Raw genomic sequence first — 25,485 nt, 5'->3', positions numbered from 1 at the left:
GCGGGGCGGGGCGGGGGGGCGTGACGGCGGGGGCGGGCCGGGGGCGGGACCGGGGCGGGGCGGGCCGGGGGGCGGGGCGGGGCCAAGGGCGGCTGGTGGGCTGGGGCGGGGCCGAGAGCGTGACAGCGGGGCGGGGCGGGGGCGTGGCGGAGGCGTGGCGGCGGGACGAGCCGGGGCCGCTGGAGGGGCAGGGACGGGGCCAAAGGCAGCTCACGAGGCGTGGCGCGAAGGCGTGGTCGAGGGTGGCTCGCGTGACCTGCGCCGTGGCGGGACCGAGGGCGGTTTGTAGGTGGCAAGGCGGGGGACCAGGGTGTGGCGGCGGGGTGGGGCTGAGGGAGCAGGGCGTAGCCGAGGGCGGCTCGCGGGGCGGGGCCGAAGGCGTGGCGGGAGCGAGGTTGAGGGCGGCTCGCGTGCACGGGGGCGTGTCGTGAGGGTGGAGCCAACGGCTGCTCCCGGGGTGGAGGCGCGTCTGAGGGAGGGCGTGTGGTGCGGGGGGGCGGGGCCGATGTCTGGGTGGAAGGGCGGGGCCGAGGGCAGCAGCTGGACCGAATGCAAGGCGCAGGCGGCTTTGGGTGGAAAGGTGAGGCCGAGGGCGTCTTGTGGGCTAGGGGCAGGGTCGTGGCAGAACGAGGCTTGATGGTGGTAAACAGGAGCCGAGGGTGGCTTGTGTGTGGAAAGGAGGGGCGGAGGGCGAGACATGCGGCGCGGGCGGATTTTGGATGGAAGGCGAGGCTGATGCCGGAGCGCGCGACGCGACGGCGGAGCCAAGCGGCTTATGGTTTGGAAGGAGGAGCCGAGAGCAGCTCGAGGGGGTCGAGGGCAGCTCTTGGGATGCTGAGGCGTGGCGGATGTGCAAAGGCGGTGCCGAGGGCGGGGCGGAGGGGCGGGCCCAGGGCAGCTCGGAGCAGGCGGTGCGAGGCGGTTAAATAAGCGTCGCGCGCTTCCCGGGCGTTCGTGGAAGTGGCGGCGTCGAAGCTTCTTTCCTGTGTGATTTCTGCTTTAGGGTTTTACTTGGAGTTTTTCCATGACTCAAAATTAATAGATATTTACTTATACTTTAACAAAAGATAAAGTCCAGAGTCAAGGGCATTTAAGAATGTAACATACCAGTTCATTCATTTATTCATTCATGCAACAAATATCTATTGAGCACGTATACATCAGGCACTGTTGTAAATGCTGGAGATAAAGCAATGAGAGGGACCACCAAGGTTCCTGCTATCATGGAGCTATATTCCAAAAGGAATATACTCATGCAGCATATAATTTAATACGGGATTTCAAAGTAATAGGGAAAGAATGGATTATTCAATACACAATGCTGTTACGACTACGTAAACATTAAGAAATAAATTAGGTTATCATTTCATACCTTACATAAAGTATATTACAAATGGATATAAAAATATTTTTTTAATGAAACCATGAAAATACTAGAAAAATAAGTGATTATGTAAAGAAATATATGTTCTCAAACATAAAAACTCCACAACCAGATCATGGCAATTGTGGAAATCACATCTTATTTTTTAATAATGGAATAGAACAAATTAATTTTTGAACAATAATCTTTATTAGTGTATTTTCAAAGGTACATAATCCTGAGCTACTGCATTTATGTATTTATATTATTCTTTTAAGTTCGCGTGTATTTTGTTTCAAACTCTGATGAGTAAATTTTTATACTAATTAGGAACATAGTTAATTTAAAATATTCATATCCCAGGAATAGCCAGTTAACTCACTCAGATCATCTCATTTCCTAATTCCACGTTAAAAGCTTTAGGACATTATTTCTCAACTAAGCAATTTCTTTTTCAAAACTGCAAAGATGGGCAGTGTGAGAGCTGAGTCCTTAAATCCTAGTGAATTCTTTGAAAACTATGTTGCTTTTTGTCTTTGATCCATTTTCTTGAACAAATTGATTATCTGACCAGCTGTAGTTGAGAAGAATGGTTTAGAGTAACTACCTCTAATCTCAACATTTTAGCTAGTGTAAAATGCTGTAGGCTCCCTTCACATAGAAGTAATTCAAAATTATCCCATGAGAAAACTTTACCATGATTCAATGACAAGGGTGGCACAGTGTAAATACATCTTTGTTTAAATGTTAAGTATTATAAAACATGTTCCGTAAAATACTTCCTCCAGGCTGTATAAAGAAATACATATGGCTGATTAACATTAAATTTCATAAATCTAGACCAGGACTTTTATAATTGGTAAATAAAAAAAAAAAACAGACAAAAATGAAAGACAAACGTCTTGTGATCTTTAAGGGAAAAAAACATTTATCCAACATTATCTTTAACTGTGGACAAGTAAATGTTTTCATTCTTGTATTTTAAAGTACTACCAAAATATTGTATCTTTCTACAAACAACAAAAAAGAAGCATACAGCATCTAGAAATGGTTTTATCTGACAAGAATGTCAAGCGTTGGAAGATACACTCAAATTTTTTTCCTGAATAAAGTTACTATGATCTTAGGTTAGTTTCAATAAGCAGTTCAAGCAAAATGCATATTGCTTAAATTTTAAAGCAAGCAATTTTGATTCCATTTAATTAAAATTAAGTATAAATGTAAAGATATTGTAGAAACATTTATAAACACTTTTTGGGAATACTCACGGACCAGCAAGTAACGGAATAACTGATTTAAAAATAATGAAAGGTGATGTTAGATCTAATGCTTGGTGACAGATCCAAAAATGTCTTTAAGAGATGTAAAAGAACATGAAGACACTGCTTTATTATTCAGAGCTTGAAGACCTAGCAGCAAAACAAAATATTATTTGCATATAATGTAGTGCAATGAGCATTTGTTCATAAAAGACTCCCAAAGTCCTGAAACTTTATACATAAACCAAAATGGAATCCATTAGGATACGTGATTTAAAGATGTCCAGAGTAGTTTATCAAGAACAGCTCGTTACTCTCACCTGCATCACTTAATCATGAGCAAGCTTATGCAAAACTGTGTTCTGGATAACTCACTCTTATGGCTCCCCAATAACAAGCTCGTATAAGGCAGATCGAACCCAGGAGATAAGCAATTGCCCAAGAAACATAGGTTGCATGAAATCGCCTTGCAAAATCTTGGGTGCCAACCTAAAATAAAAAGCAATTAAAAATCAAAAGATTAGAAACTTTAAAAAATTATCTACTTAGAGAACTTGTGTTGGCTTACATGTGATTTTTATGAACTATATCCCTGAGTCCACAACATCCCTATAAAATATGAGCTGGTGTGTTTCTTGACTATCACTGACGGTAAAATTTAATAAGATGATGCTGCTAGTTATAGTAACTATAAATTTTGTGAAGCAAAAAAGCTCACTAAAATATGTTATCTCCAAAAGGAACTTAATCTATGTAATTCCTTAGTATTGTGTGACACAATGGAAACATTGCTAATAATTTGGGACCAGATGGAACAAAAGAGCATGGAAAAATTAATGGAATGGCAGCAAAACAGATCAGTCCGTTCCACTTCTTGGACAATCCTCGTGCCAACTGCTAAGTTTCTGTCTCCTCTAAAAATAAGCCACCCTCGTGTGAATAATCACCTCTGCTTGACTTCAATAAAGAGAAGGTGGTTTTTCAGACTTCCACAGCTGACTGAGTATGGCTTTGTCTTTGGCCGTGGCATTAAGTTAAAAGAAAGTGGGCTTTTGTTAAATAGATGGTAAAGGCCCCAATGTCAAGGACCTTCAGAGGGGTCTCAAGACAGCATGTCACCTGGACGGGCAAGCCCCACTAAACACAAGTTTGAGGAATGAATTTCAAATGGCCCACAGTCCTTCAGAAGCTTTTGGGCCTGGTATGCCAGGGGGCAAGCTCTTCAGGGGTCAGTCACTGAAGGTGGTCCCAGGCCTCACCATTTACTCATGATCAAGTTGACAGTAAAGGATTCTAACAGTAATACTCACAGTCAATCCAACTCCAATGAACATACATATCATTCCAATGGTAATGTATGCACAGCAGCGTCTTCGCGGAAGTGCACTACCCACTGAGGAACTGCAAGTTCAAGAAAGCAAAAGAGACTACTAAGTGTTTACATGATGATTCTCTACTTCATCTTCGTGAGTACTCATATATTGCTTAGTAACATATGTACTTTCATTTCTTCAACTTGAAAGACGAGACCATGCATAGAAATGTCATTTTAATGGCTACCATTAGCCATAATTATAAATGGTGAATTTATAATATATTATTGTGTCTTTAAACAAAATTTAAGCCTTTGTCATTGACAATATCCACAAAAAAAAAACCACTCTGGTCAATAATGATCTTTCAAGATAAAAATACATTTCCAAACACTCTATTCCAGAATGGAAAGTGAGTGCTAGCCTTATGAATAGCATTTTCATGTCTACCTTGAAAGTAGAATACTAAATCATATATAGCGGAGGTTTCCCCTCTAGTCTATGCTTTTTAATGATCAATTCTCCAGTCCTGGAACCAAATTTTATGCTTATGAAAACCCCCATCAGTCTAATCTGTTTCAGGTCTCCTATGTTCCTCCTTATCTGTATCGGAACTTATGCTGAACAATGAGTTCTAAGATTTATTTTCTGCTCCAGTCCATTAAGTATTTGTCCATAAATCAAAAAACAACAAAAAAACACCCATAAGTGCTCCTGTTTTTTTTTTAAGTTATAACAGTATATGCTTAGTGTAGAAAATTTGGAAAATAAAGAATAAAAGAAAAAGGGGGAATTACCTATAATCCATTACCATAAAGAGATACTCAATATTTTGACATATTTTCCTATAGCTATACTTTACAAATATAGCATAAGCATTTTCCTATATTATTAAGAATTCTCAAACTAGAATTCTGATGGATGAATATATTTAAACCAATTCTCTTCTATTGGACAATTAGTGTTTTCATTATTATAAGTAATGCCAGCTAAACAGCATTTAAAAGCACTGTGCTTAAATTTTTATTGGTTTCTTCAAATACATTTTTAGAATTAGGATTACAGAATTCAAGGATTAAACTTTTTGAAATCTTTTAATATAGACTGCAAGGAGCCTATGGAAAATTCATAAAAGCATATACAGTTATCACACTTCTCAATTTAAATTCCAAATCCAATAGTTTTCATTCTCTTTACTTCTAATTTTCAAAATGATACATAGCAGTTATTATCAAACAACCAAATTAGTGCTTTCTTCTCTTCTGAAACATACATATCAGGTACTGTGTTATTGAATGATCCAGTGAAAAAGCTGATTTGCCTTTGTGTGACCAACGCAGTGCCAACATCATGCCTAGCACACAGTTATTGCTCAAGGAACGTCTGCCGACTACATGAATACAGAAATGCATCACTTACTAAGCATAATTTAGAAATGTGCTATTCCAAAGAGGTTAATTTTGCAAAACAGAAAAATGATTTTAAGTCCCAAATCTTTTTAAAATTTGATAAACAATGCTGTAAACGTATATCAATTTGTGATGACTTCACCGGAACATAAACATGGATGACCTGGGGGGTCATCCTTATTTACTGTGATGCACAGCTTGCTATTGGGAGTAGTCTGAGGTCCACCATAACATCTGCATGGAAATGTGATCCAAGTTGTATTTCAGATTGCTAGGACTACATCCTCTGTGCAGCAGTGGCCACGTGCCGCCCAACTGAAAGAGGAACCTTGCCACCAGCGGCAACTGCCCAGCAGCTGAACGAGCACCAGGAATACAGAAAAAGGCTCCTTGGCCTCTGGAGCCCTGGGGAGCCTTCCCCTGCATGTTCTGTGATGCTTTCCGGGGAATGATTCGGCAATCCCTAAAACTTAAAAGTAACTTCAAATAGTTGATATTTGTATTTAAAGAAATAAAATTCTATCTCAGAATCTTACGTCAACAGATGATTCATCATCTTGTTATGAAGAAAAACATTCAATGAGAAATCCAGACACAAGCCACGAGTACCCATGTGATCACAGCATGTTTGCTCAAGTCAGGAATGAGTGCCCTGAGCCCTCCCAAGTCTAGCATGTGATTCCAATTCTGTCAACATCCCTCGAGAATGATATTTAAGCAGATTTATCCTGTGTGAATTTCTGTTCTCTAAGTAACTGATACAAATTCTTCTTCCCATTAATAGACGGTCTTGTGATGTTTTAACCGGAGTACTCAGACATTCAAAACTTCTTTATTAGTAGTAAAATACTGCCACTGTTCTGAAACAATTAACCAAGCACATCGCTTCAGCCAAATCTTTAACCTCCCTAACAGTTCCTCACTGCAGAAGGAGGATGACAACTCCTGCACTCCTGCACGCCTGGGCTGCTGGGCAGATACAGCTCGTACTCTGCGTGCACAGAGCAACTGCCACTGTGTTTAGTAGAGACTGCCAATCACAAGAAGTCTGTTTATTATTTCCTAGATAATTTTTTAATTGAATTTAGTGTCCACAGTGAAGATACCTGCAATTTATTTTTCTTCATTTTTGTAAAAATACATATAACACAGAAATACGGATCACTCACACATATGCTCACATACTTGTGTAGGGGGTGTCCCTTGAGTATATATTTTTCTGTGTACATATTTTGGGTTGTCCCCTTTGCTTTTCCATGTACAGACTTCTACTGAATTCAAAGTTAAGAATTCAGATGATTAATTTCACAAAAAAATTTTTAAAAATCTGTTCCTTTGATACTAGAAATATTATGTGAAGAGTTATTCTCATAGCACTATATTTAGTTGGAATTAGTTCTAACAGAGATAAATGGAAACACTTTGTTCCATATACTCTACTTCTCAGGCGGTTTTTACTTCTTTCTTCCTAGAAATCATTCCTAGGATTTCTCTGCTATCAAAATAGATAAGGTATGTATATCATACTAAGGATCACACAGATTAAACTATGAACTCATATTTTCAATTTTCAAAACTGAATTGTCAAGACATTTCAGTTCAATTTCCTTAGCTTAAGTTGTAATCTACACATAAGTAGAGAATACTAATTTTTAAATTAAAATATTATGAAAATAGATTCCGTGCAGGAAGCTGTGACTACAGCAGGCTGAGACTGCTCTCCTTAGGAAGGCCTGCTTGCGACGCTGGCCCTCAGCGGGCATCTGGGAACTTGGATGGCTAGAAAGTCTCCGCCGCTCCCTAAGTACTCAGAGTGGCTTACAACGCCTCAGGTGTGCAAACACCATGGTGTATGCTGACACCTGCTTTCCTCCTGGGAGTCTGGAAATCTGGCGTGTGCGAGGCAGTAGGTGCCTACACGGCCAGTGGCATGAGAACCTCGGGCACCGCGTGTGTCGTGAGATTCCTGAGGTTAGGAGGGGCTGTGGGGGCGAGTGCGGCCACCAGGACAGGACTCTGGGTTTGCTCCAGACTTGCCCCATGTGCCTAACAAATCACAGCTGTGAGTACAAATATGTAGTAATTCCTATTAGTCCTCCTAGAAAATCATGGAATCTTGGGGGGACTTAGAGACCCCCAATACACTGCCATAAACTGTCTTTAATCAAAATATCCCCTATTTTTTCCCATCGTTATATTGCCTTTGGTATTTTCCTTAGGTGCACTCTTTAGGAATAAAGAGAAAGACTGAAGAATTAAAATAAATAAATAATTATATAAGATTTGCCATCAGATAATAATCTTCTTTGGCAGGAGATGATAATAGCTAACAACTACCTAATTATGAACCCCCAAACAATTTGATTTATCTCCATTTTTAAAATTTAATTTGATTATTTGTGATAGATTGTAACCTCCTAGGACATTTTAAAATGATAATTTTAGTCATTTCTTTCTTGAATTTGATTGATTTTCCTTCAGAGAGCAATAATCAAGCTAAACCATTTTAATTTCAAATTGGAATATGTTAATCAGTTTAGAGATTTTTTTTTTTTAAGTCTTGAAAAATATAAATATATTGAGCATTCAATCATCCCACAGCATCTTAAAATCAAAATCTACCTACATGAGAATTCTGAAATCTCTAAAATGTTCTTGAGTACTTCCCAGGAGCATTTCCAGCACAGGGAACTTACATTTTTTTGCAGTGTGGGCATTTTGCCAGAGTGTTGAACCTCAGTTCCATCCACTGTAAAATAAATAAAGAGAGGGGCTGAGAAGGAAAACAACTGAAAACTACCAATCTGATAAGACGTTTCCTTCAGTTCAAATGTTATCAGAGATCACAGCAGAAGCAACCGCCTTCTCAAGGCTGACATGAGCTTTTCCCACCAACACGTCTCCCCCACCCTTAAAATACAGTTTGGGATTCCCCTCTGAGACAGTTCTCATGGTTTTTCCAAGGTTCTGACGCAATCTAGGTTTGCTTTACAGAGAAAACTAAATGTGCTGAAGTAACTGGGGTCGTTTCTTCAGATTTATGTCTCGGTTCACTTCCAGGGAATAAAAACATATTTCATGTACCTTCAACAGTTTGTTTTTCCTTTAAATGTTGAGGACTAGTCTTTTAAATACATGAATATTTAGAGTCACTATTGCAATCCAACTATTTATTCTATTAATGTGGGAAACTCATAAAGTAAATAAACGAAATAAACTTAGAACAGGGAAAACCAAGTCAGGAAGCTGCTTTCTGCTCCTCTGCTTATGCTGTGTGACGATGACATACTCCCGTGGTGCAAGTTTCTCTCCCACCTCCCTCCCTGTGAGTGAGCAGCCTGCCTTTCTCACAGGACTGTTATTCCAGTACTTGAAATGAATAGCAGGTAGCAAGCTCGCTGATTGAAAGAATGTGCAATACAAATTTAAAGTAAATCCTATTTATTTATTTATTTATTTTAGGGGAGGCAACACTTGGTTGACCTCACAGATTGTAAGGACCTTGTCAGCTTACAATCTTTTATTTTTTAAAATTTTTTACGCCTATAGCACCTGGTCTTCCTCGGTGGTCTCCCATCCAATTACTAACCCTGCCTAGCTTCTGAGATCAGATGGGATTGGGCTTGTTCAGGGTGGCCTGGCCATCGACTTAAAGTAAATCTTTATCACAAAAAAAATATATTCAAAAATGCCTCTCACCTTCCATTTTGTTTGCTTTTTGAAATACTTTCTTGTAAAGTATACATTTCCCTTCCAGTTTTAGGAGAACTCCTTTAAGTACTTTAGCAGTTTTATCATCAAAAATATTGTTATTAAAATTAGTTTTGCTTATGATTTTGGGTCACTCATTTCTTTTCATAATTTTTAAAAATTATAGGTAAAGTAGAGCTTCACTAACTTAAACATAATCAGATGTTTTCCACAATAGAAGATAACTTTCAGGATGTATCTGATGTAAGATTTTTAAAAAACTTTTTCACAATTATCTTTTTTACAAAAATTAAATAAATATAGGTTTGCTAGTCCTGTGTGAATATATTCACAAGGTGGGGGGAGTTTTAAAAAGTTTAACTCCTGCTTCATGCACAGAGATTCCAATCAGTGATTTACCCTCAAATATATATAAACTCAGGAAAACTTCTATCACAAAAGAAAAACAAAGAAAAAAGTACAGAGAAAACAGAGATAAGCTATAAAAAAGAATATCTCAGAAAAAAAATGTAAGTAATATCTTCAAAAAGATGCTGTAAAGATGAGAACACTCTTTAGAAAAAGGAAAGATTAATCAGAGAACACGGGAAAACTCTTGGAAATTAAAAATTGAGTTAGACTCTCTAAAATTAAAAATTTGAATTAAATTTAGAAGATATGGTTGGAAAAGTTTCCCAGTAAATAAAATAAACAGCGAGAGTGACAGCGAGAGAGAGAGAAAGAGAGAGAGAGATTGAGAGTGAGAGAGAGAGAAGAGGGAGGGAGGGAGGGAGGAAGAGGGAGGAAGGAAGGAAGGAAGGAAGGGCGAGTGAGTCAGTTCAGGTATTGGTCATAAAGAAAGTCCCAGAAAGGGAATGAAGCGAATTGTGTGGATGGAAAGAGGGCCCACTGAGGACCTGGAAGGTTCGCGCGCGCCCCCACCCCAGGCATATTCCAGTGTGTTCACAGCGCCCGGGAAATGAAAGAGGAGAGGGAATACAAACAGGGAGAAAGGTCTCACAGGAAGGGTCATGAGTCAGAACCCCAGCTGGATTTCCATAGAGCTGGGAGAGGCCTTCACATTTTTGAGAGGAAACAACTGTCAACCCATAATTCTGAATCTGAGCAAATTATAAAGTAAATGTGACATTAGATTAATACCTGTTTAATAAGTGAAAGGGTTCAAATTTATTTCCCTACATCTTTTCTCAGAAAGCTAAGAGAGACTGAATTCCACCTGAGGGAACAAAGCCTCAACCGTGAGGATGGCATGGGACCCAACACCGGAAGCAGGTACGAGGAGCTCTAGGGTGATGATGAGGAATTCTTGAGGGGCGGCCATGAGGCAGGCCACATAAACAGATTCCAAGACATTGCAGACTGTACTGATAGAATTTTATAGTTCTATAAAAGGACGTGGGAGGAACCAATGATCTTTACATAGAAAAGTAAATTCAAGAGAAGAGGGAAAATTATCAACAAACCAAAGATAAATGTAAAAGCCACACAGAAGTAACGTAGTACATTATTTGGCTCAGCTGTAAACATAAATTATAAAAAATGCAAACATTAAGAAGTAATTGAATAAAATATTACAACTCTACTGAGTATGCATTTGACTAGGTAATAGGTAATAGCTAAAACTGTTCAATCAAAAATAAAAAGGATAAGCAAACAATTTGAACACATAGAAATAAGTGTCCGCAGAGCAGCTGGAAGAGCTGAACGTTTCTGGGGAGGTCCTGGGGGTGAGTCAGGTAAAGAGATGACCACCAATTGCCCATAAAGCTTTACAGGCCTATTCGACATTTGAAATCGTGCACAAAATTACTTTACTAAAAATAAAAACTGGGAGGGAAAAAGCAAACCCCCCACTTTCTTAAGCTGGCTCATCCCTAGTGGCAGCAGGTCCCGCTCACAGATGACAGTGATCTCCCCAGCCCAGGCCGAGGCTCAAGCTGGGGAAGATTTCTTTAATGCTCAGCTCCAAGGAAAACTTTTTGTCCCCTTTGAAGGCTGAATGACAAAAGAAAGCCTGTTCTTCCCCTTCCGACAGGGTGAGTCATGATGCAATTAACTTTTAAAAATCAAACTTAGGGTTAGTTAAAAGTAGTAAAACGAACTCATAACTTTTGCTCATATCAAGTTACTTACAGCTTCTCATTTTCCATTCAGTGGTTTATCTAATTGCAGATACCAGAGTTAATTCTCCTTACTCCAAGTTCAATTAGTTTAAACCAGAGAATTCTCGATGAATTACAATAAGGTTTTCTCTGAATCTGGAAACCACCACGCAGGGCCGCAGGGCCGCTGCAGAGACCCTGCATTCTGTCCCCTGAGGTGGGGGTGGGGGCTGAGAGGTCTCTCCAGGCCCAGGGGGAGGCCCTGCCTCCTGCCAGCCCAACTAGGCCCCTTTTAACAAATGGACCAATCAGTGGAGGCACCTTTTATCTAATTCACAAAAGAGGCAGTGTATCCTAGCTGCACCTCTGATGAACTGTTTTTCTTAAAAAGGCTCCATTTTAATCTTTTCATCAGTTTACTCTAGACAAAACTGTAAGACCGTGAGCAGTGGTCAAATGACATGATCGCGCTCTACACCGAGACTGGCACCGTCATCACGAGCGTCTGTTTCTTACCAGGAATGTGTTTCCACAGTGCCCACACACAACCCTGGTGCCTTCTGGCTGGACTGGCAGTGCAGGCTGGGCTGGCTGTTCTTCAGAAATAAGCATTACTGGGCCGAGGTTAATTATGCGTCTACTGTGGAAAGAGAAAGGAAACGCCATTATCCCACCTGCGGACTGAGGATGAAACTCGCAGAACATGGCCAAAAACATGGAATACAGCCCTGAAAGTAGGTTATACTTATTTTATAAATTAAGTGAATTGAATGTCCAGCTTTGGAGCCAACATCACAGAAAGTAGCAATAGTCAATATTTAAAATGTAAAAAATATGAGAGTTTTTCTACTTGGAACAGAAACCACGTATTACAGTGTCGGCCCTAATCTGATGGCCTTGGGAACCATTTACTGCCATTTGCAAGTTCTGGCAAGTTCAAATCAGAAAACGGTTCTTACCATTGTCTATCTAAAAAGACAACTCGAGTTTGGTGGAAGACTACATAAGCTGAAATATTCAACATCAACGAACGTGTGTATGCCATGAGGTTATCCAAGTGTAGGGTCACGACCAGATTTCTCCAAGCAGGCTGGTCTTTTAATCAGAGTTGGACAGAAAGGAAAAGGGAGCTCATTTCCTTGTAAATGATTCAAGTATGGGTCACAAAGCCAGACATCACAGAAAAAACACAGCCAGGGTCTTGACAGCCTCCCGTCTGAGCACAGCCCGGCGGCATCCGGCATGGGCAGAGAGCTCCGGAATTCACTGCACCGATGACCCTCGGCAGCAAGCAGTGCGGCCCACGGCGAGGCACACGGGATGATTAAAGCACTTCCGGGTCAGCACGAGGGATGGGTGTCAAAGGCAAACTGATTGCTTATTTTTAAATAATTTCAATGATTCACTGATTTATTACATTGCAGTAAGTACTTATATAGCACCAAGAATACTTCCATTGCTCATTCAAGGGTATTATATCTTACATATACCTGCAACAATTAATTTCAAACTAAGCACATTGTTCCTTTAACAAAGAGAAACAATCTAGGTCCTATGATGACAGAGACAGTTTAGAACAAAGCCTGGCACATAATGAGCCTTTAATAAATATTCACTGAACGAACAAGTAATAAATCAATGAGTCTTTCTCTCTTACCAGTTGGGTCTCGGACATCCTATTCGTCGAGAGGTGTCCTTACAAATGAGGAGACAGTTACAAGGGCATCTGACATACTTCTTCCCTGCTGGGGGATTTTTGATTGGCTAGATAAGGGAGGAAAATGGAAACAGCGAATTAAACAGAGCACAAACTTCCAGCGCTTGTTTTTGTATAAGAAAGAAATGATTCTTTAAAAACTGAGGCCAGTGCTACCCAAGTCACTTTAAGGAGAAGCACATCTATTTGCTTCTAAACAGCTCAAACGTTGGCAAACACCCGGTGAAGCTTCGGAGGCTGCAGAGATTTAATTATGAAGGGCATGTTTCAGAATAGGTCTGTGCAGGCCGTTCGACATGGGAGGAATATTGCGTCAGACCGAGGGTCGTTTTCCCTTTAAAGTTGACGAGGTCCTCTCTCTGTGTGGCCGGGGACAAACATTCACCGAAGGTGCCCGCCCCTCCGGGAAGGACAGGCTCAGTGAGGACAGTGGGCAAAGGAGAGTATGTGGCAAATGTGAACTTTTCCTAAACTTTACTCACTGGACTGTAAGAAGTGATTAATTGTATGACATCATTTATGTACGTACATATGTATGTATTTTACGCTACAGCACCTAGTCTTCCTACCCAGTCTCCCATCCAAGTACTAACCAGGCCTAACCCTGCTTAGCTTCTGAGATCAACCGGGCTCGGGCACCTTCAGGGTGGCCTGGCCGTAGATTGTATGACATCTTTTAACAACAACAACAACAACAAAACTAGCTCTTAATGCTAGCGTTTCTCTTTTTTTCTTTAATTTTATAATCAATTTAAAAGCAAAAATAAATAACACCACAGAAAACAGTCTTTGGATAGTGGGACTTGAGCTGCGAAAGCCAACGAGCTGCGATGCGCTCGCTCGGAGCCGGCGGCTGCGACCCGAGCCTGATCTCGGGGAACCGCAGACAAACCCGCACTGGGGGGGCCGTCCGCAGAACATCCTGTCCGCACGCTTCAGAAGATGTCCAAGAGAGACCGAATTTCAGGGAAAGGGAGGCCAGAGAGACGTGACGGCCCAGCGAACATGTCACTCGGGATCGGCTCCCAGACCGGCCCGGTCCAGCCCAGCGATTCGACCAGCATGAATTAGGTCCCAAGAGCAGATAAGGGCAGTATGACAGCGTTAACGGCTTGCATCTGATAGCCGTACTGTAATTATAGAAGTGAATGTGTGTGTGTTTTTTTTTTTTTAAAGAAATCCACACTAAAATGTTCATGGGGAGAAGAGCCATGTCTGCAATTACCTTGAAAGGCTCTGAAAAAACATAGTTTATTTTCTTATCTAGAGAAAGTGGATGCAGCACAGTGTCAGCATCAGGGGGTGCGCAGGGAGAGCCTCAGGAGTTCTCCACTATGTACTCGTATTTTTGTAAGTTTTCTGTATGTTTGCAATTCTTTTTTAAAAAGATTTTTTAAAATTTAAGTAAATAATCTTGTTAGAAATATACACTAGTCAGCAATAAACCACCTATAACTTATTAAACTGTATTATAGAGAAAATCCAAGTATCTAAAATTCACAATGTGTCACTATACTATATCTAAAGTATCAAGAAAACCAGAATTTGGCTCATGTTCTGTCTCCAAATTCTACCATTAAGTGAAACGTGTGCTTGGCAAATGACAAGATTTGTCTTTACAGCTCATCCCCACTTTGCTTCTAGACCTCAGTTCATCTGTGTGACGAGGAGACTGGACGAGAAGGCTCAAGCCCCGGTCCTCAGGGCTCGCCTGCGCCATGTCTGGTCTAGTCTGCAGTGGAGTCGGGAGAAATGGCCCTGCCCTGGTGCATGAGGGTTAATACTCTTATTTGGCAAAGTAAACTTTTCTGCGGCAGGCACTGTGCCGGGCGCTTCGCCTTCTTTCAATTGCGAGAGCTACCCGATGGGGTAGGAGTACCTGCGCCACTTTCCACAAGGGAACCAAGCAGAGAACTGTCCCGGATACACACCTACTATTGGCCAAGGCAGGATTCGGATTCCAGCCTGTCGGCCTCCAGATCTCAGACTCGCAATTGGTCCTGCAGCCAACTAGCTCCTCTCTCTGCAGGACTTCTCAAATTTCCCACTAACCTGTCCTAGAAATCACTTCTCCTTTAACGTTAAATTTTGTAATCTCTGACTTGCTAAGATTTATCCATATTCCCTCTCTGTCACGCGCACGCACGCGCACGCGCGCACACACAAACACACACACACACACACACCTTACTTCTATCTCCGACTCTATCTACTGAAATAAAAAGGAGTGTTATTAGCCTTGCTTTGTTTGTGTTTTTGGTTGGTTATCTGGCTGTATCTTTAATCCCCACAGGAATGTCAGGCTCCCTCAGAGGTGGCTGCCCAGAAGATACACTTGACACCCTGTTTTCAGCTGACGTGAGGAGACTGAATCACAGCAAAACTGAGCAGGCGACACTTGGGAGCTGCTCTTCCAACCTGGGTTCTCTCCAGAGAACCTCCTGGCTGCCTAACACCTCCTGGACTCATAAATCTAAGATTGAATTACATGGCAAACATTAGCAAGTCATATTTTAAAGTGCTCCTCAAATACTTTTTTTCCACTTTTCCTCCTCCTTGTGATGTTACTAATTCCACACAAAGCAATCTGATTAGCTACTATTCATTTGCTCTGGAATAGTCACAACTTACGTCTCTTTATGTAACAGGGGTAGTGATGGTAGAAAATTTCAGCACAATTTTTTCTATGTCCAGAACTAGTTTATTCATAGTCTAACCCTATTTATCCTATATGAACGCATCACTTCTAAGTGGCCAGACTGAGGCTGACGGCTAAATCCACAGTGACTCAGATTCCTGCATAAATGACTAGTCTGTCCTGCTGACTTCCAAGTGCAAGTATAAAGCTTTGAACATTTTTTCCTACTTATTAAAGAACGAAAGTTTGTATGGGTGGAGCGCTGCATATGGCTTTGATATGATTTCAAATATACCTGTTTATGACTAAGACAAAAAGAGGTTGTTTTAGAAGAAAAGTTGCTTCGACATGAGTGAATTAGCCGTGTCAGGATGTCCTCCTGTTGCTGGCGCTGTGAGTAAGGACCCCAGCTCAGCGGCTGAGGGGCGCAGCGGGGCTCAGCGCTGAGCCCCCGCGGAGAAGCGGCCAGGCCGGGGGGCGTCCGGGCTCTAGATGCCGGAGGCCGTGGGCGCCACGGAGAGTTTCGTCTGGTGGCGGTGGCGCTGACCCGGGCAGCGGTCTCGGGAAACGACGGGACGCCCGCTCCCGCCGTGGCCCAGGGGACTCTGGTCGGCAGTGGCTCTTCACCACGCGGCGGTCCCTGGGGTGACGACCCTGGGCGCAGCCTCGCCTGCGCCCACACGGTGCCTTCGCCCCGAGCACAGGGGACGCGGGTCACCCCCGGCAGCTGGGAGGCAGCTCCCGGCGCTGGAGGCTGGCTCTTCCGAGCGCCCCCTGCAGAAAGGTCGGCTTTCTTCCTTTCCTCTCCCCTCGCCTGGAACACTGTGCCTGGAACGACCGTCCCCTGTTTGGACTACACTGTTTCTGTGCTGGCGGATTAGGAGATATTGTCTGGAATACCCTGCCTTGAGGAACTATTTTCATTCCCACAGCAAACCTGTGACGAATAAACTGCTCTTCCCGGATCAGCCCCCGAGTCTAACTTTGCTGCATCTCCCAAAACAAAAGCAAAACGATGTAGGAAAAGGGCTAAAAAATAAAAATAAATATTAAAATTAAAAAGACGCTAATATCAATTCCAAGGAACCCTGAGGCACCGGTATGTTTTTTGATTACTATTTGTGTCTAACACTCTTAAGAGCTTGCCAACTCAAAAAACAATACTAAGAAAGTTAATGCTAATTAAATACACTAGTGTTCAAATTTTAAAAAATAGCTAGTTTTACAGATATCACCCAATAAAATGATTCTGTAAATGATGTCTTTTATAGAAAAGTATTTACAATGAAATATATTGCTTCCCAAGTTGAGGCTTTATTTTATGACTTTTCTTGAAACATACGAAGTCCAGCCCCCAGGCTTTACAGCTCCTAGAGACACAATAATCGCCAGCTGGCTTTTCTTGGTCTTTTCTAAATAGGAAAACAATACAAATAACAAAAATCAAAGTAATATTTAATTGCATATTTGGGGAGAACTGATATTTTAAAAATAAAGCCTGACTATGAAAGTAGAAATATATTTAATCTAACCAGTATACGCTTTACCAGTTTATCACTTGAAACTAAAAATTTTACTTATTTAGTTGCTCTTTCCAAAGTTCAATAAAATTTTTTTTAGTATTTCAGTAAATTAATATTAAATGGAATAAAATACCAAGCTCCTCAACGTCAATAATAAATGCATAATCACAAAAGCCCAGGAAAATCATACCGACGTCCTACAGACATAAAACAAGTTTAAATAATTTTCTACATAAGTACAAAGTCCACAATCATAGCAAACTTCAGGATATTTTCATTTTAGTGAAAATCAGAATGGATTTCATTGTGATGTGGATAGACGCTGAAGATTCTTAAAAACGATTGGCTATGCACAGTTTTGTTTTAGACAGAAAAGAGCCGAAATGCATTATATTTAAATTCTCCACGAAATTTTTCATGACAAAGTAAGCATTCTGTATGCTAAGAGAGAAACAGACAGCCAGAGAAAAGAAAGAAAAGATGAAAAACATACACCTCGGTCTCCAACCCACATCCACGCAGAGGCCATTGCTAGAGCTCCGCCTCTGGAAAGCTGTCAGATAACAGCTGAGGTCGTTATTAAAGGAAGTCTCCACTCACCGTCGCTTCATTGCAGACCGTGCACTTGACCACGTGCTGGTGCAGCTTGCCATCCAGACCGATGAGCGACTGGCACACTCGGCAGTTCACTGCCGGGACGCCACTGGCATCCGGGCTGGCGATGGCTGTGTACGGGGGCGGCAGTTCCGCTGGAAAGACAGTCGTGGCTGAATCAGTGTCACAGGCACTACGTGTGATACGCGTAAAGTGAGAAACTATCGGAAATTTTCCTGTTCTTCTAGTTATGTTCTTAAAGCTAACCAACTTACGCAGTTTCTGAGCAGAAGCGCACATGGGGCCATCTTGAGAAATACAATAATTCCTAACTCTGATGAAATCCAAATTGTGTTTGTCACGGACCCCAATTCTGTTCCCATACTCAGAACAGCCACTCCATTCTCAGGTGTAGAGTCACAGAGCTTGTAACAGGAAGGTGGTGATTTATGCCCAAAGTAAAAATCCAACACCAATCGTCTGACTACCAAGAAACAGAATAGTCAATGAAAGGAAGACTTTACACAGCATACACACACACACACACAAACGGTGTAGCTGTCACACTCTGTTTACGCTAGAAGCAGTATAATAACTGCTGGCTCTGACGAGAACAAGACAGGGTTTCGTCAGTCAAGGGGAGATAAAAACGACCCTCGGAAAACTAAACTTGTCAGTATGGAACAAAGCTAATCAGAATGGCATCACGCTAATTTCAGACACAAAACAAAAATAAATTTAACAGTTTTCAGACTCAAAATTTTACTTAACATTAAAAAATCTAAGAATTTCACCTAAGTATGGGTTAAAAACTATGATGTGTGGGATCTAGTTTAAATACTCCAAGAAAAAGAATAAGGGAACAGATGAAATAAGCGTCTCTTAACACATGATTGACGCCTACGGGAGAGAACCGATGTTCCAAGGGGCTTCGGTGACGCTGTAAAGCACAATCATAACACAACAGCTGATCATGAACAGAGCTGGTTTTGAAATAGAGATGTTCCACCCTCTGGATTAGCTCCTGAACTCTGTGACATTTTTAAAGGAGTTAAAGCATAACACATTGCGGCATGTTTAAAATCCACATAGCACCACCTGGCGTAGTCGTGGTTTATCATGTAGATTTTTTTAGTCTTGCAAAGTATTTGAAACAAGTGTTATTCATTCAAATGATCCATAATCAGCTTAATTTCTGCAGCAGCCAAGGCTCTGAGAGAGGTCACCCTGAAAATGACCACACACATTTCTGGGAGGCTCACACCAGAGCACTGCCCAACAGGGAGCCTGAAAAGAAGCTACAGATGTCTTAAATTGTAAGAACAGCCTTAAATTCTGGAAAGAATTTAAAGTTAATCCAGAGTGACCTGTAACGTATTGATCAAGACAAAAGCAGGTTAAAGGAACAATGAGTCAACAACAGATCTGAGCCTTTGCAAGTTGCAGATAAATTTATCAGGTCTCAATAAAGAAGGTAGCGTCACACTTGAAAATGAAGACGCGCCTGGTATGTGATCCTGTCATTTCTTATCACGATGAGCAATAGCATTGTTAGTGGAAGCGAGTCTCCACTCTTGTTCTTGAGCTATGAAGCGACGCAAAGTTCTTTTCCTATGATCCTAGATCTCTATCTTACATAGCAAGGTAGAAAAGAAACTCGGAGAGAATTTCACGGAGAAAGCGCGTGCACTGGCGACGAGGGAGGCCGCACGGCACAGCGGCGTGGAAGGGCGACGAGACCCGGACGAGCTTCGCTCAGAGGAGAGCTGGGGCGGGAGATCTCGAGGCACGCGGAGTGTGTCGGAGCCAGCAGAACCCTGCGCCTCTTCCCCTCAGACTTGCACAACGCAATTTTCAATCTTTCTGAAAAGGAAAGCCTTCAGTAACAGAAACACGCCCACATCTACTCCTGGGAGGTGGAGGGGAGAAGACCCCCAGTGAGGGTCATAAATCACGAATTCCATGCGGCCAGGTCACACCTGGCTTGTTCAGGCTGATTCAGCAACTGTTACCATAGTGTCTGGTCTGTGACAGATGCTCACTATTTATGAACTGGAAGGATGAATGAATGAATGAACGAGCGAATGAGTGAGCCACTGACCTTGATCACACACGTATTTCTCCTGGAGAAGTAACAGTACATACTGCTGCCGCTCTCATTTTTGAGAAGCCAGTGTCTCGGCCACAGAGTGCAGTGAGACGAGGGCCACGTCTCCTCAGCGCACCAGTGAGGTGGTCGGAAGCCCACCGCGGTCAGCACAGAGAGCCCCGGGGTCAGCACAGAGAGCCCCGCAGGGCCAGACGCTGCCCTGTGCGGCTGCACAGCGCTTCTGGGACTCGCTTTCCAGCCCTCTGTCCCTGACTTCAGCACTAAACTGATGCAGGGGTTTATTGTGCTGTTGCCCAAGGAAACCTTCACTTGTAACTCTGTCTCCTCAGTAGTCTAGAAATTTATTCCACAGAGAGTAAACTGCAATAATTAGAAACTGGGATTGTTTGCATTACTTCTTTTCACGTTAAAACAGCAGCTCGCCACTATTCCACCTATTTTAAATCTCTGCCCTGCATAAAAAGTCCACTGTAATCTCAAAACTAGGGGTCTTTAGATATTAAGAATCACAAAAATTATTCATTTGAACGTCTTGCTATCCAGGGGGTCCCAACCCCTGGGCCCTGGGCTGGCAGCAGTCAGTGGCCCGCCGGAACCAGGCCCCACGGCAGGAGGGCAGCGGGAGGTGGCCGGTGAGGCCTCATCCCTGTCTGCATCCGCTCCCCAGCGCCAGCATCACCGTCTCAGCCCCGCCTCAGATCCTCAGGCACCGGATGCTCACAGGAGCACCAGTCCCTGGTGCCGCAGAGGTTGGGGACCACAGGTTTAAAAAGTAGTAATTTTCTTTATGGAGTCTGCCTAAATGGAAAATAGTTTTTCTTCAAGTGAGCAGTGCTGGTTAGACCAGTAGTCCTCAATACTGGAAAACTCCCTCAATTTTTTGGAATTGCACAATGGTAGAAATTCAAGCAATCTTAGGAATATGGTAGTCTAATTTCTTTATCTTACAGAAGAGAAAAAGTGAAGGACAGCGCTCAAAGCCAAGGACGAGGCGGGGGCGTTTCCTGTGATGAGGAAGGGTCACCGTGAGCAACTGACCCACCAGGACCTCGGGCAGAGCTGACCGAAATGTGCGTGAAGAAAGAAGGCTCTGGTAAATGGGTAGAATTGGAATATTTCAGTTACAAAATCCCATTTCTACTTAATTACTCATAGGAAGTAAAAAGTCAATCTCATCTCAAAAAGACTAGAAGTGTCTAATAAATAATACTGATATGAGGCAATGACTCTTGCTTTAGGGGGGAAATATAGATATACATATATATATATACTTTCTCCTAAAAAGTGCATACAGTGATACATTTCCCACAGCAAACCAGGGCTCTTCCTATTAAGGTCCTGACAGGCTAGAGGAATGGACCAAATCGAACACAATGAAATGCAAGGGGCAAAGCCCTCCACGGAGATGTGGGCACGTGGTCTAAAACACGGCATCTGTTAAAGGGGACGAGTCAAGGACGAACCCTGCGAAGATCAATAACATGATGTGGCTCAAGCACTAATGTATCTTTCCAATACATTAAATTTTTATTAGTAACATACTTGCATGGGTGAAAAAATCAAGATACTATTAACGAGTGTCGTTCAGAATTGCTACTCCAACCTCTGTGTCCATCCACCATGCCCAACCCGAGACTGGTTTACATGGTTCTATGAACTTTCCAGTGTTTCCCTAGCATAGTACGGGCAGTGCACACAGCGCATGTTCCCTTTCCTCCATCTTTTTTACAAAAGAGGGACTATGCCTGACACAGGGCTCTTCATTCTGCAGTCTTTCCATAATGATATGTAGTTTCCTCAAGACAGCACCACAGAAGAGACTAGATTTATTTGAGACTGGGCCATAAAAAAGACCCCTCCAGCTTCCACTTAGGTCACCTTATACTCAGGCACATCTGATAGTTTTTTAATAATCACATTCTCATTAGGGGGCTGGCATTAAAAACAAAAACTACTGTCATTGTATATTGTAAAATATTCCACCCAGAGAACCAGGACAGGGTCCCTGAATTCTACAAAGTTGGAAAATGGCTTTCCTGTCAATTTTTAAGTAATTTTGTATTAATTGATAGAATCCATATGGCTCCATAAAAATCAATGTTTATTTGGGAAACAAATAAACATCCTATATTCTAAGTTAATAACAAGTCAGATATCTGCGGAAGTCATCTCACTTTAAATCACTATCATCTCTCTATATTGCTTTTCCTCTGGATGGTATATCTAGTCACTTAAATCCCTGAAATTATATGATTTTATCCTGTAACATACCTTCCCCAAAATTATGCTGCTGTAGAAATCACATGTTCAAATCTTGAACACTTTTTAAAAAGCCATTTATGAATATACCAAGCGTACGTATCTCAACTTGACAAAGAATGAGAGGAAGAAGATTTTGCCATCGTCTTTAAAATTACATGCTTTGAAGAGAATGCCCTGACCAGCCATGTGGCACATACAAATCCATTCTATGGAAGAATAAAGTATTGCAAGGTAGTTGGGCTTCTGATGCCTAGAAGAGCCACATAATATTCCTTAGTGTGCAACATACTATCTTTCCAATTTTCAAAAGATTACTGGAAGAAATGGGAATTTAAATGAATGAGGGACACTGGAAGTACAAGAGAGAGGCAAGAGAAGATAACGAGCACCTATGTGTTAAAGGCATAGATACATGATCCTCGGTGTGCCCAGATTCCTCACCAGTAAAACTGTGTCATGGGGCACAAAAGCAAAATGATATACCGCTCCTCCCCCCGGAGAAGACTGAGTCCCAGAGATGTGAAGTAACCGCTCTAAGGCCAACAGCCAGATGGTGTAAATGCTGTGGTATTTCTTCCAATCTCCGTTCAAGTGAGCCTAAAACTGTCCGGTTTTGCTTCCTATGCCTTAGCGAAGCTGACAAGTGTCCCGGCCGGAGCTGCCATCGCAGATGAGGTGGTCCCTCTTCCACGCAGGAACCCAGTCCCAACAGTGACGACCACGGGACGCTGGAGCGCCACACAGGCCACACGATTCTCACTGTGCAAAGACCAGGTGCAGGCTGCTGCGTTACCTATCGATAAGTGCTCCAGCAACCTCCAGCCCGAGTACCTCTTTTCAGGGTGGGAGCTGACATCCCTGTTCTTAGAAGGGGACACAACTAGCAAAGGTTTAGCCCGCAGAAAATATTTGCTAGTTATGGCTTTTAACTGCTTAAAAAAAAAAAAAAGTCTGGGTAGCTATAAATGATATCATAAACCAAAGTTCATCATCAAAAAGGATCTTCCAGTTCTGGTCTTCTGAATTCCAACTTCAATGCAAACTATGGACAACTACTGGAAACATCTTGTCTAGTGACAGTGTTTCCCACCATCTGAAAGAATTCGGCCACGGTTTATTTATTCTTCCCCCCAATGCAACGTGGACTCCGCAGGGCACAGATGTGCTCAGTCTTGTCCACCTGGAGCGGCTCTGGCACCCCGTGCTGCCCAGTGGATCCCTCTAGGAGTGAGCAGCACTGCTCTTCCAGAATTGGGTCTGTGTATTTCCCATAATATTTATGAAGATGCTTGCCTGTTTTTAAATAAGAAATGCAACTAAAATGCCTTCAACTTCTCGTTTAAGTTTCTAGTGTCCTTGGTGTACTGCTATATGAAATTAGTGTTTCTAATGATCTAACGTGTCTCCTGTACCTGTTAAGAAGAAAATGTATTCTCCATAAGGCGGAGAGAGCTTTCCGCTAAATCAGTTGCTAAAAACAAGACAACGGGCCCCAAATCGAGTCCCATGCCACCAAAAGGAGAATTACACTTACGACCTCTCCCAGAAATGGAATCTTAAACCAGTCGGTCAGGAGCCACCTGATCAGCACCAGCGAGGCCCTAACAGAAAGTGACCTCGCCACAGGTGACACACCTTCTGCATCTCCCCGTCCTGGCCACTTTGGCCTAGGACAGGGTTTCACTTCGCACTGCGCCTCGGGGCTCCTTGCTCCCTGCTGTATGGGGTGCTGCCCGGCTCAGGAATCGTTGAATAAAGCCAGTAAGATCTTTCGAATTTGCTCAGTTGAATTTTGTTTTCTAACACATTGAACTGCTCTGGACATTAAGTTTTCTGGAATGAAACTTCTCAGCGGCTGACCTGAAACTCGCACCTGATTGTGTAGTTTGAGGAGTCTTATCAGATTAAACAAGTATATGACAAATGATGAAGTCTACAGGCAGAGCCATGAGTATGGTCATTCTGTGGAATATTTTAGCCACTATTTGATTCATAATAAAAAAAATGTGCAATAGAGAGGGCATGAAAATCTATTTTAGGAAAGTTGCTTAAGTCCAAACTTTTCCTCCTTAAAAATTGTCCCATATTTTGTCGTAAAAGGGTGAGTTGTTCAAACACATTGAAAAGTATTTAAACCTATTCTAGACCATACGATTTAGATAATAGTAAAATATTAATATCGAATTTGCCCAGTAAAGGAAATTCTCCACCTGGTACCCCTGTGGAAGTTTAGTGCTGACCAGAACCTTGACTTGGTGTTTTCTGTGAGTCTCTGCTCCATTTTGTACCTTATTTCCCAACTCATAGAATCATCCACAGATAAACATCGTTTTCCTTTGTCCTGCCTCTTGTTAAGTGTGAATTAAGATCTTAATTGTTGCCTTTCAAGTTATAATGTGTTAAACGGAAATTTTTAAATGCTAGACAAGTTCAACCTGCTCTACAGCGGCTCCAATTCCAGACTTGAACTTAGAAAGTTACCGACAAGAAGCACGATCTGCCCGCACTGCCCTCTGCCCTAGGGCCTGCCTCCCACGGTTCGCAAACATCTCTCGCTGTTCCGCTAAAGAGGAGCGAGGCGGTTAAGCCACACCCGCAAGTGCCACAGACGAGCCCCCGTGCCACGAGCCCCCGTGCCATCGCTCTGGGGTGTCGGTCGAGGTCCGGCCTTCCATTTCCTGTAGCTCCTGACCCCACCTTATCTCCACCGCAGGATCCGCTAAAAGGCTTAGAACAAAGATCCCGAGCAAGTGTAATCGTTTGGTGAACAGATCCTCCCCGCCTGTCTCCAGACTGCATCACTATCAAATCTTCTTGGAGTCAATCTCGAGAAGAAAAATGCATAGAAATAGATGCAGTATTAAGCTGTGCTACTTTTTAGAAGTTAATTTCAATCTCACCTCCATCCGAAACACCCCACCCCCCTTCCACGCCTCCCGGTTCCCGTGGAAGCCCGAACGCGCGGCCGCCGGCGGGGCCGTAGCGGGGCCGGCATGTCGGACCTGCAGGGAACACGGACGAGCTCGGTTCTTCCCGAGCATCCACGGCCGAGCTGCGCCCTGGCCCGCAGCGCGCGGGGGGGAAGGGGGGCGGGGGGGGCGGGGGGGGCGCGTCTTCCAGCTCGGCCTTCAAGGGCAGACGCCAAGGTGAGCAGTCGCGGGGTCCCCGCATCGCGAAGGCGCGTGAACCCCCCGCGGCGCCTCCAGCCGCCCCCGGGACGAAGGGGCGAGGCGGGCGCGCGCACCCCCGGCCCCCCGAAGCCCCGCGCGCCGCGCTCGGGGCTCAGAGCGCGGGGCGCCCCTGCCCGGCGCGGGGTCTGCGCGGCCTCACCTCGGGGGCCGCTCTCCGGCCAGCGCGGCGGCGCGGTGGGGGTGACGCCGCCCGAGCCGGGCGCGGGCAGCAGAGGCGACCGCTCGTCCGCGCCGGCCGCGGCCATGGCTGCCGCTCCGGCCCCGCTGCGGCTCCGGCCGGTGTCGCCAAGGCC

The 25,485-nt window shown here is 43.3% G+C and overlaps 1 protein-coding gene, 1 long non-coding RNA gene and 1 pseudogene across 4 annotated transcripts; 1 reads left to right on the top strand and 2 right to left on the bottom strand.

The window, feature by feature from the left end:
- The first annotated feature begins 526 nt into the window (after positions 1 to 526).
- On the top strand, positions 527 to 16,024 carry LOC118611962. The gene is made up of 5 exons (XR_004954549.1): positions 527 to 580; positions 6,817 to 6,856; positions 10,247 to 10,327; positions 11,573 to 11,891; positions 15,168 to 16,024. It is a non-coding gene; the product is annotated as an uncharacterized LOC118611962 (long non-coding RNA).
- On the bottom strand, positions 1,551 to 25,485 carry PIP4P2 (phosphatidylinositol-4,5-bisphosphate 4-phosphatase 2). Of its 3 annotated transcripts, none has more exons than XM_036232741.1 (7): positions 25,332 to 25,485; positions 17,636 to 17,784; positions 12,815 to 12,921; positions 11,674 to 11,797; positions 8,041 to 8,093; positions 3,933 to 4,023; positions 1,551 to 3,111 (listed from the first exon to the last, which is right to left on the bottom strand). In XM_036232741.1, exons 1-7 carry the CDS (start codon positions 25,435 to 25,437, stop codon positions 2,968 to 2,970), a joined length of 774 nt encoding a protein of 257 aa, XP_036088634.1. In that variant the 5' UTR covers positions 25,438 to 25,485; the 3' UTR covers positions 1,551 to 2,967. The 3 variants fall into 3 exon arrangements, with proteins under 3 accessions (XP_036088634.1, XP_015994029.1, XP_015994021.1); XM_016138543.2 differs by lacking the exon at positions 25,332 to 25,485 and adding an exon at positions 17,905 to 25,001; XM_016138535.2 differs by lacking the exon at positions 25,332 to 25,485 and having other exon boundaries at positions 17,636 to 25,005.
- LOC118612338 lies at positions 13,419 to 13,537 on the bottom strand (annotated as a pseudogene).

The sequence above is a fragment of the Rousettus aegyptiacus genome, unplaced genomic scaffold (assembly GCF_014176215.1).
Source record: "Rousettus aegyptiacus isolate mRouAeg1 unplaced genomic scaffold, mRouAeg1.p scaffold_m13_p_15, whole genome shotgun sequence".
NCBI classification, from domain to species: Eukaryota; Metazoa; Chordata; class Mammalia; order Chiroptera; family Pteropodidae; genus Rousettus; species Rousettus aegyptiacus.
This window is presented reverse-complemented; position numbering and strand designations above follow the sequence as displayed.